Raw genomic sequence first — 16,737 nt, 5'->3', positions numbered from 1 at the left:
ACACCCGTAGTCTATGTTTGAAATTGTATTTTCCATCACAATCCCCGGTTACAATATGAAAATATGAAAGTTAATTTTGTATTACAAATTGGTCTATGAGAATTTTGCCTTTCATGAATATGCTAGCCGTGTATAAAATTGCCTCATGGAGAAACTCACTGGCCTGTGATTATTTCTGTAACTGTACTACTGCTGATGCGACTTTAAGCAATATTACTCACTCACTGACGGTAATAGTTTTGTTTCCAGCTTTCAGACACATTAATATTTTCACTATCATTGGACATTCATGCACACAATTTCTTTTGTAAAATATATTGAGCATGTTGAGGGTTTTATTATAAAGTACATAGGAAACTGTAACAACGGGAGATGACTCAGACTTTGTGTATTTAAATTACATAGCATTTCCAAGCTCAAGTCATAAGTTTGCGAAATGCTACTTGGAGAATGAAGAGCATGAAAGAAGCATGACCATAGGACTACTAACGTGCGCATGCGCTTGACCTTATGATATTACGCATGCGCACGGACAGCGTCTAAAACGCGAGAACACGAGAACGCGAGATCGCGAGAAAATGAAATGTCGCATTCTCGCGTTCTCGCGATTTCGTGTTTTTGTGGCCTAATTTGACAAGTCGAGATTGCGAGATTGCGAGATTTTGCATCATGTTCAAATGTCGCATTCTCGCATTGTCGACTTTTGACAAAAATGGCTATGTACCAAAAACACGAGAATGCGAGATCGCGAGAACGCGAGATTTTGGCCAAATCTCGCGTTCTCGCGATCTCGCATTCTCGTGTTTTTGGCATATTTACCTCGTTTCCAAAGGTCGAGATCGCGAGAATGCGAGATCGCGAGAATGTCCCTTACAGTATTCCATACTAACTGCCACAAAGATGATAGAAATTATTTGACGCAACATCCGACGTCTTAAAGATTACCGGATATAATTTCACGTGACATTCCCTACGAAGAACAAAGATCACAATTTATTGTACGATACTATAACGATCATTATACACCAGAAACTACCAGTTTTGATGTAGCAACAAGTTTAGTGAACACAGTAGTATATTCTGCTAATCTGTTCCCTTATTTTAATCATTCAGTATACATGTCATTTTTTATAAGTTTTTCAAAACGTTTTTTTACATAATAATGGCTTATTTGAAAACCTCTTGACAACATAATGGGTTAAGAGTTGAAATCAATGAAATACATTACACCTTGTGTTAGGGTGAATGACAAATATCCGAGTTGGATAATGTACAATACCATTCCATGCCTTTTATATTAACGGTAAATCGGATCTCTGTTTTGTCACTTGAAAGATGAACGGCTGCATAAGTAGAGAGGCAACGTAACTTGACATGTGTCGCGTGCACCTGAACTTAAAGCTATACCAAGGGCTGATGTTCGATATAATAGAAAGATTGTGGGCTATCGACTAGAATATAACAAGAAAGGGGGGCTTATTTATTCCCTTTTCATGGACAAATAGTAGCAGTTGGCAATAAATATGAAACACCACGTATGGAGTGATTTGATCTCAACCTTTTTTTTTATTTTCTGCAAAATTACCATCCCACCTGCAGAAATCCTCTTGAAAATATGGATTGACGGATGTTTGCCTCGTTTGTAAGTTTTACAATACGACACTGCGGTGTTATGAGGTGGTAAAGCTAGTCTAGTCACGTTCTAGTGGCCACACGGCTTCCCTTTCTTTTTATTGCCCGGAGTCGTCCCCGTTCGGCAAAGTCCGGCGGGCGCCGTACTCGGGGGTCCTTACGTTCATTGTTTTAGAATTAGTGACCCTTACAATTTATTCTCTAGCGGCGTAACTGTATACTTTTAACCGGTATTGAGTTGATATGTGTTATCTCATATATGTATGCAAACTTATTCATGTTTGGAAATTGTTTTAGTAACTTTGATTTTCACGCAGTAGCGGGATTATCTATTCCTGATAGATATTTCTCTTGTATTCATGGTCATTTTTGCTACCTCAATAATTGTACCTGTCTGGTTGTAAATCGTTAGTGGTACCGTTGGATAGTTTATGTTCAGGGCTTTATGTTGATCCTTACATCGTCTGTATTGGTTAAGTAGTTAGTTTGCTATTCGGGTTTTCCCTATGTTAGGAATCACACCTTGGTGACCTCCCGAGGCTCTTGCATTCCCACGGCTGACCAAGACAGATTGTTCTCTACGACGTCCGCGCACACGTATATGACCCTTGGCAAAATCGTGTGTCTTTACCTCGCGGTACGGCTATGCCGTTTACGGCTCGTCTTGCTTCTGGTTTGCTCTGGCCCAAACTCAGGTTTTGTTGGCAAGTGGTTACGGATCAGTTTTTTTCTCTGGTACTGACCTACTTTGGTGGTATTGAGCTAAAACCTATTGGCTAAGATATTATATTTTTGTACCCCATTTTTCTAGTAATGTGGATAACCCACTTTCCCGTGATTACTTAATTTAGGTCAAAGTCAATATTAGTTTATTTGTGTGTAGCCCATATACAAGAAATGCAATGTCAATAATACAATGTGAAGCACATTAGATTTTACGACCTCGTGTCTTTTTTATATGCGTAATATACATAATATTGCAGACGTTTTGATAGCTCATCCTGAATTGTACAAAATAAACATTTGAATTTATATATAGTTTGAAAATTCCAATACAATTCTGGCAAATAAACTTTACGCAGATCAATTCATCTTCAACAGACATATTGCAAACAGGACCCATACGTGTCAACGCACATGTTGAATTGGGGAATTGGTTCTTGGGGGAATCAAGGACAAAATCGACATCACTGTCCCGGAACGTTTTAGACACAACATGTAAACAATAAACAACAAATACACAATGAGCGGAATACCTGCCTGACAACACAAACACAGCGATGAGCGGACCTTTCAGCTCAGGCATACATGAGGTGAGCGGTGCTCCAGCTCACCTCAGTGCGTTTCCTACGAGCGGCACATCCTGCTCGAGGTCGTCCCTACGCCAGCACTCAGAATACCAAGCTGACTAACAGTGTAATTGTAGCACATATATAGAAACGAACAACAAAGGGCAGACAATGACGTTGCTCTGGACAAAGGACTTCTGGGGGTGATGATAAGGGGATGAACAGATAAGGCCATAAATATCATACTATAAAAAGCAATAATTAACGGGAAGTGATACTAAACACGATTCAATAGATTGCCATCTACCCTCGTTCTGTCGTAAAGGTAAAAGATCACATCTTAATTTAATATAAACACTGCGTACATGTTTGCTATTGTAAATACTCAAATATATTTCGGGTTCAAACAGTGTTCTATATTTTTATACATCACATATCGGGTACTACGGTTGAGTGTTAACATCCAGTTTTGACGAAATTCATCTACAAGACACGTTTTAAATACCCAAATGAAAGCTATATTGTCCCCAACAGATTGGTTTACCCATACAAATCCCAAACCATGCGAAAATGAAATGTAACATTACTATTATTTTATTAGTATCATTAATATTAGTTTAGGTCAAGTACCTTTTTACTATTAGGAGTGAAGATATTTTTTGTCTCTTTCCTTTCTTAATGATTGTGAGTCTAGGTTTTGTTTGTTTGTTTGTTGTTTAACACCGCACTCAGCAATATTCCAGCTATATGTCGGGGGCCTGTAAGTAATCGAGTCTGAACCAGACAAACCAGTGATTGACATCACGAGCATCGATCCACACAATTGAGATACAACTGGCTGATAATAACAAACCTGTGAACCTATTACCACGTTGTCATGATTACTTTATTCTTGTTTAATGACTACCTGGTTCCCGGAGCACAGCTCCACTACCTCGATATACACTGCCGGGCAAAAGAAAGTATACATTTGAAAATTAGATTTGATTCTAATAGTTACTACCCTGAACAGTCGTCGAAACACTGCCAACGTAGCGTCCAAAACACTTTGATACCGGTATGAAATACTTCACCATCCACTTTGAGAGGTACTTAGAAGTTGGAGCACTAAATAAAGATAAGATGTATGGATGAACAACTTCTTTATTACAATTAGGAGCGACGTCTCGGTGTAGGGTCTAATACCGTTTTCAGACAGTGATGACTGAATGAAGTTTGTGTGTTTTATAGGTTTGGAATTTTAGGGTTTATTGGCAGCTTGTTTGTTGTACTTTTTTAAATGCGACCAAGTAGGCCTGTTTTGATTAGATATATGCCTGGTGCTTTAAAGGTTAGTGCTATTTGATTGTTGCAATTTAGTGTGGATTGGAGTGCTGTTCTGTGTTGCTGGTAATGTGTGCAATATAGTATTACGTGTTCAGGCGTTTCTTTTAAGTTGCAGTGGGGGCATTTACCGGTTTGGTGTTTTGTAATTTGGTGTAGGTGGGAGTTTAACTTAGTGTGGCCTGTTTGTAGTTTAGTTATTACTCTGTCAATTGTTTTGGTTTTGTGATGGATTTTTGTTTTTTTGAGTTGCTTTTTTAGCAGGTGTTTTATTTTGCTATCAGATTTCTGATGTAGTATATATGCAGGTATAGGAGGCAGTGGTTATACAGTTGTGTAGATATGCCACAATCAAACATGCGTATACTTTCTTTTGGCCGTCAGTTTAGTTCAAGACGATGACAAATTGAATTTTGTCTGATATAGAACGTTTTTGTCTCGAACCTCGGTTATTTCGACACAGTTTCGATGGTCCGCGACACTTGACGAATTGAATTGAATTGACAGAAATGTGCATCGGTAGGGCACATCAGTTACGTGCTGGTACAGTTACAGTGCCAGTTACAGATCAGTGGTTCACACTCCGGGCCTGCATGATCCTCCAAAGTGATCATGTATCTCAGTTCTCCAATTCTTTGTTACTGTGACCGCCTCCGTGGGGTAGTGGATAGCTTCTGCCCTGAGAGCGAAGGTCGGTGGATGCCCGGCCGCGTCATACCAAACGATGTCAAAAGATGGTACTTGATGTTACCCTGCCTGAAGTTTGGCATTACGGGGATAAAACAAGGACTGTCGGCTCGGAGTCAGAATACTGTGTCTGAGAGGGGTATTCATTTTATCCCATTTCGCCTCTTAGTAATTGTACCTAACTAACTGACTGCATGTCGTATGTTTTCGTCATATGAAACATTTGTATCAACAAATATCAACAAATGGCATGCCACTCATATATTTGGTCCACGGAACCATCTACCTCAAATATATGGCTGGTAATCAATATATGCACCAGTGGACAGACATGGTCATATAGTACAATGGTCATGATACTAAATATTTAGAAAAAATGTCAGTATATATTTCAACTTACTGACCATACTTTTAACATATAATTTTGACCAATGTTTATGCTGTGGTGTCTGAAAAATTATACATAAACCAATTCATAAGAATCCTCCAACATACATATATGAAACTAGTCGTGTTCTTCTTACAATGCCATAAAGAAATTGCAAGTGATTCCACGACGTGTGGCTAACCAATCAAATGCCTTTGTGTTTATTTTCCAATAAACCGAAAAATAAGCCACGCCCACTAACTGTCTACTGTTTCCTTAATGGCTGACAATATAATGGGGCGGGGCTTGTATTGTATTATAGCTCTGAATGATGTCATTGATGTAGGCAGGTTTCTTGTATTAATGATTTATAAGGTAGTCTGAAGTTATTGTATATAAGATTTGACTTTAATTTGTGCTCAAGGATTTACTGTGTGTGCATAGTCTTTACGCTTATACCTCTATCAACGAAAACAAATATTAAAGTCGATTCTTACATGAACTCATTACAGTGTTATAAAGTCTTTATTATGTTATTAACGCATCCTTCTATGTTGTAGAAACGAATATATGTTGCCGATATGTGCCTACACCCACGCCAAGTAAGTATAAACCTCCACAAAACCCAAGATTTAATTTGGAAAGTGTATCCACATACATCCACATAGTTTATATTTGTTGATAAAAATGTACTTGTACCCTTAAACCTTTAAGTATGAGAAACAGGTTCCAGTACTAGTGTTGTGAGTAGCCAGCATGAGGGTGATGTGTGACATGGGCAACGTGAACCATGCTAAGAATTAGTACATGAGACAAATGTTGCAATTTCACATATGGTAGCACGTAGAGAGACCAAGAGGTATACTGATTTTGAGATTGCTATGCGTAAATACATTCCAAAAATATTTAACAGACTTGTCAGAGTCGTAGGTTAGTCTTAGAATGAGGCTCAATCCAAGAAAGCCGCAAAGAAACCAAGACATTTCATGAAAAATAACTTCACGTTCATGAAAAATAACTTCACATAGTCACAATGAAATCTACAACTCTTAAATGCTGCATATGTCATGCACACATAATTCCAGTTCATAAACACACAATAATCTGGCTATATCATGAATGGTTTATTCATTTTATTCAGTTGTTGCAGCCACCTGTTCAGTGTCTGTGAATCGCTCACGATTTCTAGTTCCACACTTGATATACAAACTGATATCAAAATCTGTGCTCCCTGCCAAGGTCAGAACAAACACATCAGTGTCATCTGCGGTGAATACTACACATGATGATGGTGCCAGAGTCTGCTTCCTACTGCAAAGAAGTCAGGGATTTGTGACATATAGAGCGCTTTCATGAAGCCCTGAGGCTTTTGCCAATCCTGCGCAATATATTTCACGAGGTTAGTCTTGCTTTGTGAGGAAGGAAGGGGGGCGACTCCATTGCTTAATCTTCTGTCCCGAAACAATGTTGATGTTTAGAACACTCATGTGAGTTCCACGACTGCCTTTGCCTGCTTGAAGGACAGGTCATGGTACACATCAAATACTACATAAAAGCGATGACTGGCTGTCCTCACATGTAGAGCTGATGGAAAATCATTCAGACAGTTCTCCAAAGGACTTCTTCTCACCAGGAGTTTTCTGTACAGGACTCGTTCTATCACTCACGCGAGTGGATAGTCTCTGCTAACGAATAATTTTTCTCGAAATGACTTGCCAATGTCGTCGTGTTAGTTTTCTTCAATGTTCCATCACAAAGTGACCAGGGCAACGTACCAAGGGGAAGAGCTAATACCTTATACATGTCCAACTTCCTGCTTTGTGCAAAGATCATCATGTGACCAAACAGCTTGTGGTCAGCTTTGAGCATTGTCTCTATGTTTGATCCTTCTCTGCTTACCTGTGTGTGTAAAAGTCTTCAAGTTATGTTCTTGAAAAGGTTCAAGGAATCTTTTGTTACTTTTTCAATCCTGTTCTCTGAAAAACCCTCTCCTTGCTGTTGGATCAGGAGGAACAGCAGTTGCTGTGGAAATGGTGATCAGTTCGGATCGGTTTCTATGAAATGGATTGATCCATTCGTTTTCCTTCAAGTTTGTAATAGACTGAACATCTGTTTTATCCTTTGGGGTGCGAGTTGGGCCAGATCATGGTGTTCGATTCCAAATGTTAGTGTATGGGTGAGTCCTCTGAGATCCTCATCCCCCCCCCCCCACCACCCCACCCCACCCCCGACAAATGCTTGTAGTGACAATAGCAAGGTGTGAGTGAATATCTGGGTGGGCTTCTGGTAGTCATGTCATTTCTGTGTTGTACACTTAGAGGGTAATTGACTTTGTCTTACGCAAAGGCAATAACATGTAGTTCGCTGATGTATCAGTCTCCCTCTCTGGAGGATCTGGTGAGACCAAGAAACATCTCTACCATGTCCACATTTGACATCTATAATTGTGCAAGCTGTCCAGCTTCAGTCCTTAAAGAGGTAAGGTAATCATTGAAGGGCTGAAGTATCATGCCACGCTACACATTCTACAGAAGATCAGTGAGGCATTTGTATGTTGTGGTCTGATGCAGATGACAAATCAAACTTTGAATGTCATCCAGTAATGCTGATTTAGATAGCTGCTTCTCCTGACACCACTGAAACCTTTCCAAGCAAGCCTAAGAAGTGCCGCATGCACTAACGTGTACAGTCCCCCAGTGTACTGTCGGCCGTCCATGCCACTGTCAATAGATCGTGCAGCGATTATCTCACCCTCATCAGCAAGACCTTGGAGGCCACTGTCTTGGAACCTCTTCCCAATCATCACCAGGAGAGTACATGTTGTGTGAATCACACCCATCCTGAGCTCTATGGTTTGATATTTCGCAGGGTTTTTCCATGTAATTTCATCTGCTTGGGCATAGACACGCAAACTGTTTGGGGGTTTTTTCGAATGAAGAGATTCTTTGATATTTAGGGCCTGGCCAAGCACTTCATTTTCAGTACTCGCAGAAGTTGCAGGAACTTTGATTGTCGATAGGTAACCTCCTGTGTCCTTCGTATCAGAGACTTGGTCAGGTGTCATTATATAAAAAAAGAGTCCATGCGTTGATATCTTGCCGAGATGTGTTCGTTTGGCATGCAAGAGACAGATCCAGTTTTTCAGGTGATCCTCCTTTACATCATAAATACTGTGAACTGGCAAAGGCTTCATTGCAGATGGGCAATTGCGATCTCCTGCATTGTAAGGTGGAAGCAAGACTGACGTTGATGGGATTCTTTGCTCTTTTTGTAGGCAACGGTACAATCACCTTTGCTGGTTCAGCTGTATGTAGCCGCTGAGGCACCACTAATAAATTCGAGACTTCTACTTACGTTTTGTTACAGAATGTATTGTTATTGATAAAGTAGTGCACATGGGGGCGGGGGGTGGGGGGTGGGGGGTGGGGGGGTTGGGGGGTGTGGTGTGGGGGATGGGTGGGGGTGGGGGGTGGGGGCCATTGTGGATTGAGCCTGCCTCATTCTGAGACTAAGCTACCACTCTGGCAAGTCCATCATACATTTTCAGCTTGTACATACATAGTCAAAAATGTTCATGTTCACATTAGGGATAATACTTTGAACCTCAAAGTTTACAATCACGTCACAGTACCCGATGACGTAATTTGTGAAATTTTTTTGCTAGATCCATCGGCGAAACAATGCCATGTGACGTCAGCCTAGCAACAAGGTTGCTGGGGTCATCGCGTGTTCATAAGCTCCTCCCAGTGACTTATCATCTCCACCCACAATTTCGTTGAATAAGCCAAGGGATGTCGAGAGCTTTCAATATTTGTTCGTAAAACGTGTTCCGAGAGTACATAAGCACGAGTTTTGGTATTACACAAAGTGTAATACAGCTGTATGTTTATTAAACGGGTGATCTCTTCACGGGCAGGTAATAAAATGATTTATTTACCACTCATTTTTAGTGTATATTATGTATATTTTAGTTGATATACCCTGCCTTATGAGAGATAACAGTACGTGTGAACATGTGTCTGGAGAGAGGACGTGTTAAAGAATATCGGGGGAAACAAAAGCTAACACTTCAAACTTGTATTTTCTGTTGTAGCGGGCATCCCTCGTCTGGCGGTTGCGCAAGGCAGTGTCATCACTATGTTTAACTATAATGGCACCAGTGTTCTAACGATCAACACTCAGGTGCGAGCAATGTTTTACCATCCATTCCAAGAGCGACTTTACCTCGGTACCAATCCCCTCACGTCAGTAAACCTGAATGGCACGGACGAACGGACGCATGGGAGCACATATACAGGTTATATTGATGTCACGATACTTTCTCATGATTAGCTTCCTTGTGTATATTTTAGTGAAGTGGGAAACCTCGTTAATCCGGACAATACTGTACTCAGTGAAATCGCAAAGATCTACACTTGTCCGTATTAACGAATCCGGGGTATTAGGTATTTTCATTAGCATGTATGCAGATAATCCCATGGTGAACGTCCAGAAGGTTGGGTTTCGATCTGTGGATCAACAAATAGTGGAGACTGTGAGTTGTTCGTCTCCTCTTATCAGTCCGCATGTCGGCTCTGTGTCCATCAGACTACATGGACCTCAGTACCGTGTCTATTTGTCCTTCAAGTCCCCATGGTGACGCTTACTACTTGTCCGTTTGTTGGTTTTTTTGTTGGTAGTGTGTCTATTTGACCTTTCAGTCGTCATAGAGACGCCTTACTGCTTGTCTGTCTCCCTGTCCGTCACAATGTTAGTACGGTGTCTATTTCTCCTTCCTGTCGTCATGATGACGCCTTAATGCTTGTCTGTCTCCCTGTCCGTCACAATGTCAGTACTGTGTATATTTGTCCTTCCTGTCGTCATGGTGACGCTTTACTGCTTGTCTGTCTCCCTGTTCGTCACAATGTTAGTACTGTGTATATTTGACCTTCCAGTCGTCATGGTGACGCCTTACTGCTTGTCTGTTTCCCTGTCCGTCACAATGTCATTACGGTGTCTATTTGTCATTCCTGTCGTCATGATGACGCCCTACTGCTTGTCTGTCTCCCTGTCCGTCACAATGTTAGTACTGTGTATATTTGACCTTCCAGTCGTCATGGTGACGCCTTACTGCTTGTCTGTTTCCCTGTCCGTCACAATGTCATTACGGTGTCTATTTGTCATTCCTGTCGTCATGATGACGCCCTACTGCTTGTCTGTCTCCCTGTCCGTCACAATGTTAGTACGGTGTCTATTTGACCTTCCTGTCTTCTTTCTGACGCCTTACTACTTGTCCGTTTGTTCGTAGTCATGTCGATACTGTTTCTATGTGTCCTTTCAGTCGTCATGGTGACGCCTTACTCATCTCCCTGTCTACCCCAATAATAGTACGGTATCTGTGTGTCCTTCTTGCCGCCATGGCGTCGCCTTGCTACTAGTCTGTCTCTCTGTCCGTCCGAATGTTAGTACTGTGTCTATGTGTCCTCCCAGTCTTCATGGTGACGCATTTCTGTCTGACTGTTTCTCTGTCTATCAGTATTAGGTCTATTTGTCTTTCTAGTTGTCAGAATGGTGTCTTTCTGTTGTCTGCCTTCATGTCGGTCCGAAACGGGTCTCTTTCTCTGTGTGTCACCATGGTAATGTCTTTCTGCTTTCCGATGTTTGTTTTTGTCTTTCAGTCTGTTGTCCGGTCTGCAGGCATTTGCAAATATGCACATCATATATATGTAATCATTCGTTGCCAACTCGAGTCAATCCGAATCATTTTTGACCGTGTTATTCCGGGACAAGCTGAATAGCGACACGTACCCATCTTGTGGCCACTTTTGCAACTGGGTTGCGTCTAAGCGCAAATGGGCATAGCTAAAAGAGTGAGTGAGTGAGTTAAAGTTTAACGTCACATCGGCAATATTTCAGCCATATCGTGACGACATAGCTAAAAGAATTGTCAACTTGTTGCGTAATGATTCAGGTATATTTTCCCCATATATCATATATATTCCAGATGCTGTTGAAAACACATCAGTACTTACAGTAGTATAGAGTATTACTGAATACACTTAACTGTATCTTTGGTATATTTGTCATTATATATGTAAAATCAAAAATCAATCTTGAGGGATCATACGCGCATTCTGATTGGTGTGTCATATTTTCGCACATAACATTCATTGATACAGGGACGAGTCTTCTTACGGGTTACGGAAAGGGGCGAGTGGTGACGAATGAATCCGAATAACCTCTCTTATATGTTACGGAAAGAGGCGAAAGGTGACGAAGGGTGGCGTCATTGTGAATTTGAATCTCGCAGCGTTAACATCTCGGACATGTTTCAGGAACGCTCATGGCTCTCGAGATCGACATGTACGATGATAACATATACATGTCGGTAAGCAACTACCTCGTGGAGCGATTGGCCCCTGACGGCGTCCTGAAAAACATCGCTAACAACGTCGACGTCTATAAACCTCGCCAAAACAGACTAGACACCGTGAATAGGTACGTCCATTCATCATCTCGTCATAAAGGGCAGCTGAGACCCCGTGTCAATTCGGGAAAGACTGTGCCCAAGTATTCTGTGCCTGTCGTATGACGTATAATGGTTTGGGTGGTTAAGCCTGGAACTTGTTTGCATGGGGGACGTTAATATAAACAACTGGCTTGATAACTGAAAGGTGTAATCAAAATGCAATTAAAAACGATAATATTGCAAAGTTTGATAGAAAATGGCCCGTATGGTTATAATCACCGCAAAGACACAAAGCGTCTTTTTACTTTGAAAGGGGCGGTCTGGTAGCCCAGTGGTTTAAGCGTCTGCTCGTCACGCCAAAGACCCGGGTTCGATTCCCGACATGGGTACAATGTGTGAAGCCAATTTCTGGTGTGCCCCGCCGTGATTTTGCTGGAATATTGCTAAAAGCGACGTAAAACCATACTCACTCACTCAGTTTTACTTTGAAAATCATTTGTATTCATTATTTATATCCCTATTGCAGGGAATAAAAATGATGGGAAAAAAAAGAATAATTTAAAAAATGGTTTGGTATGGCCCAGACTCGATTATTTACAGACCGCTGTAATATAACTGGTATATCTGTGACTACGGCGTTAAGCAACACTCGCTCACTTCTACTTTACTTAACACGGTATTGAACCAATTTTACGACCCGTTGACATACATGGACGTATAAGTGCAGTAGTACCAGGCTGCTTACTGTCTACCGGTTCATTACCGGGAGATCGACCTTTGTGTCACAAAGCGGGTGATGCATAATATAAGGATTATCGGCCTGATTGCCTTTTCAGAACAAAAGAAGTTTAATGTGATTACAACCTTTAGGTGAGGTGAAATTGGGTTTAACGTCGCGTCCAAGATTATTGCACTTGTGTGTGTTCGTGGCTGCTTGTACTAGTCCGGATTGATGCCGATTTATAGTGCTCACTCACTGAGATACCATGCCGCAGTTTAACATGAATACCCCACTCAGACACAGTATACTGACTCCGAGCCGACCAGTCCTTGTTTTAACCCTTTAATGCCGAGCGCCAGATAGGGTACGAACAAGTACCATCTTTTAACGTCTTTTGGTATGACGCGACCGGGGATGGAGCCCCGGACCTTCCGCTCTCCGTGCGGACACTCTACCACTAGACAAGGCGGGCTGGGTAAATTGAAATTAGGGAAATTCAATGAAAAATAGACGAAGTGACGTATCTAATGTTTATAATTTCTTTAAGGAAAGTGAGTGAGTGAGTGATTGAGTTGGGTTTAACGCCGCTTTTAACAGTATTCCAGTTATATCACGGCGTGTCAGCTTAATGTGGGAGAAAGCCCGAAGTGATGCAGGTCTCAGACGTTTACCACTTCGGTGAAACCCACGAGCACGGGTATGGTGCTGACAAACCAAACGGGTATGGTGCTGACAAACCTAGAAACATAATCGGGGCGAACCGGGATTCGAACCCACAATCATAGGTTTCTGGCGTGTCCAAGGGACGCAACTCTGCACAGCGAATCGCGGCGCCTTAGACGACTGGGCCATCCGTGTCCCCTCTTTGAGGAAAGACATTTTCTGTATTAACTTCTTCAGTCTTCCATTCCATCCTTCCAGATTGTTGTTGGTGCGAATCAAAGCAATTTATACTGTTATCACTAAGGTCGATCTCCCAGTAAGACACCGTAAAATCATATTGCTGAGTGCGGCGTTTAACAACAAACAAACATAAGTACTCACACATTGGGAAACTATGGAAGCGTTTTAGCGCCATAAGATTTATCATCTACGTAGATAATACTTTCATCTTCGTAAATGATACTTATATCTAAGTAAATGATACTTTCATCTGCGTCTGTGATATTATAATCGTACATATCGTTTCTCAGACAGTGATATTGTCTTGTGCAGTTGCGACCCTAGATGGATACAAACATTCATATTTTTAATAAAGGTGATTACTTAATTACTGTTAATTTAATTAAATGTTTGGGAGCATGTTGGTTGTTTTTGTTCAACGTGTCAAACTATTAGCGCTAAAATAAAACACAAACTGCAGAATTCTTCAGTGCTTCACAGGATGATAACGAGTATGGTTTGATACAGGTTTACAGTTTGAATTATGGTCACCCCTCCATATTAAGGTTTTACCTCTTAAACCTAATTACCATAATGGAGAAATCAGGAGGATCAACATATTCCTCCGGCTGTAACCATGTTATGGTTGATGAATAATTTCTAAAAAAAATTGAATAATGACCTATAGCTGTTTATTTGGTTGTAGTTTGGAGAACAGTTTGTGCTATCCTCTTTATTACGGTTGTGGGAGAGTACGACGTGTGTCATTCTCCAGTAACATATTAAAATGAAGATTTACTTTAAGCAATGTTCAGATAATGCCTCAGTAAAGACACGTCAAGGTAAAAAGTCAAACAAATCGGTCATTATTAATTAAGCCAGTGGTTATATATAGCTGACCCGGAACTAGGGTCGATTACTCGAGAAAACACTGATACCTCGATGAAAGTATCTTCTACGTGGATGTGAACAGTATTATCAACGTAGATGATATATTTTAGACTGTGGCACTAATACGCTTCCATAGGAAACCGAGATTAACATTTGCGGAATATTATGCCAATTATTTTTGTAACTGACATCATATCTTTACAGTTTTTTTAAGTTTATTGAAAGTAGTTCCCACTAGATAACGTCGACGTTATATGTATCGGATTGTGATACCAAGTTTATCGGAATGGTTTATGGCACCAATAACTCTTTCCATTATATGATGTGATGGAACCTCGGGGTGGCGTCCAAAATTACATAACCCTTCGAACGAGAACGCTAATCCCGGTTGATAGTGATAGGTTAACAAACACTACTACTTCCCAACCACCCCACCCCACCACACCACACCACACCCCACCACACCCCACCCCACACACACCTCTACCCACAGGTTCTTTTCTATATTTGCAGCGTTCTGTACTGGGCTGATGAGGCTCTGCAGACAGTAAAGTCGGTGACGTCGGATGGAGCATCCACTGTAAAAACGTTGTTCACGTCCAGAAAGGTCGTTTGGGGCATGGATATAGATTTTAATGGTTTGTATGGAATCGATCAGTCGATCGATACATCTCCCAATCCACCACTCACTCAGTCAGTCAGTCAAAGACTCCAACGAAAGTCAGGTAACCAGATGCTGACACTTTGATTTTGGTTATCAAACTGGTTCGCAGACCTTGTGGCGTATGAAAATGCTTATGTTATGATCTCGACTGCACGTTTCCGAAACATTACCTTAGTGGTAGACGTAGGCGTATGGACAAACCATCTGATATAGTGATTACAACACTTTAACGATTACATTTGCCACTTTGAGGATATCCACGGGCATGGATAAGATGTTTACATACATTGGATCATTATCAGGGCGAAGTGGGACATAAACGCAGTAGACACATGGTACCACTTGGCCATCTTTGACCCACGTTGATCATGCGTTATGACCGACAGCTGTTCGATATAAAACTGTATAGCAATACAAAAGATACAAAAAGAAAATCACAAAGTGAATATTGTTATGCGATGACTCATCCTGCCGTAGCACTTCGTTCGATTCCCACCATGGTCACAATGTATGAAGCCCTTTCCCCCTTACGCCAGCAATGATATGATTGGAGTAAGTGAGTGAGTGAGTGAGTTGGGTTTAACGCCGCTTTTAACAGTATTCCAGTTACATCACGGCGTGTCAGCTTAATGTGGGAGGAAAGCCCGAAGTGATGCAGGTCTGAGACCTTTACCACTTCGGTGAAACCCACGAGCACGGGTATGGTGCTGACAAACCTAGAAACATAATCGGGGCTAACCGGGATTCGAACCCACAATCATAGGTTTCTGGCGTACCCATGGGACGCAACTCTGCACAGCGAATCGCGGCGCCTTAGACGACTGGGCCAATTGGTGAATTGTTAAAGGCAAAGTAAATATGAATATTGTCACGATTCTTGATAGAATTCTTCACTGTTGCCTTGTTTTTTACCTTGAATAATGTATGGCTTCGATTTTAATTTCGAGTTTAGAATTGAAATGGATGTGTGAGTTTATTGGAGTATGACGGTTTATGCTCCAGTAAACTCACACCCAATGAAAGTCACTTCTTATAATTGTTTATATCACTATTTTATGTCCCGAAAGATGTCTACACATACTTAAGCACTTAAGACTTAATGTTTACACTGACAGCCATACAATAACCATCTGTTATCGCGCGATTATATACACGGAATATACACGCATGTATGCTCTATTTGCTCTTTTTAGATTTGGTTTAGAATTACTTTCACGTAACATCATCATTAGATAAGTACTCAGTAAATGACAGTGCGTCGTAATACATTACTGAACGGAGAAATAGCCGAAGCAATCAACGTAATGGGATAGATTTAAAAGTGTTAACCGTCATCGATCATTCAAAAGTGATTTAAAAGATGTTTACAACAGATACTGAGGTAAATTGATCTATTGCTGTTGACTGTCACTGCCAGTCACAGAACGAGTCGATAGTTTGCAAAAATTGGGTGTGCATTTCTTCGTTTTGTGCACTGGGATAGCTCGAGACGAGGATATCTGTCAAAGGCATGCAGTCAAACTTTCTAACTCTTCCAATGTATATTAAACCGCTGGCTTCAAGATTAAAGGGCCTAAATAATCAGAAACAACGGCGTCTGTATTTATTCGTGCACGGAATTTCCCAGGGCTTCCCCAGGAATGTAAAAAGTAACCTGTCAGCGTTCACGTCATTTCAAGAAAACAAGCTCGTGAAAAACGTATGAACGTCATCCTGCGCCAGTCTTACGCGTATAAACGTCAGTTTCTTGGTCATGTGACCGGCCTCTCGTCCAATGGAAAGCCGAGTATCGTGTAATTAACGTTTATGGTCTAACGTCGCGGTCTGCAATAT

General features: G+C 41.2%; 1 protein-coding gene across 1 annotated transcript in view; it reads left to right on the top strand.

Annotated features, from left to right (window-relative positions):
* The window catches only part of LOC139467045 (low-density lipoprotein receptor-related protein 6-like), a 46,561-nt gene that overhangs the window by 25,074 nt on the left and 4,750 nt on the right, over window positions 1-16,737 (top strand). The window contains exons 2-5 of the mRNA XM_071248757.1: window positions 5,859-5,900; window positions 9,392-9,595; window positions 11,613-11,775; window positions 14,754-14,878. Of these exons, the coding sequence (XP_071104858.1) occupies window positions 5,859-5,900; window positions 9,392-9,595; window positions 11,613-11,775; window positions 14,754-14,878 (534 nt within the window). The remainder of the gene's footprint in view (window positions 1-5,858; window positions 5,901-9,391; window positions 9,596-11,612; window positions 11,776-14,753; window positions 14,879-16,737) is intronic.

This window comes from Haliotis cracherodii, unplaced genomic scaffold (assembly GCF_022045235.1).
Source record: "Haliotis cracherodii isolate W230 unplaced genomic scaffold, xgHalCrac1.p SCAF_19, whole genome shotgun sequence".
NCBI classification, from domain to species: Eukaryota; Metazoa; Mollusca; class Gastropoda; order Lepetellida; family Haliotidae; genus Haliotis; species Haliotis cracherodii.
This window is presented reverse-complemented; position numbering and strand designations above follow the sequence as displayed.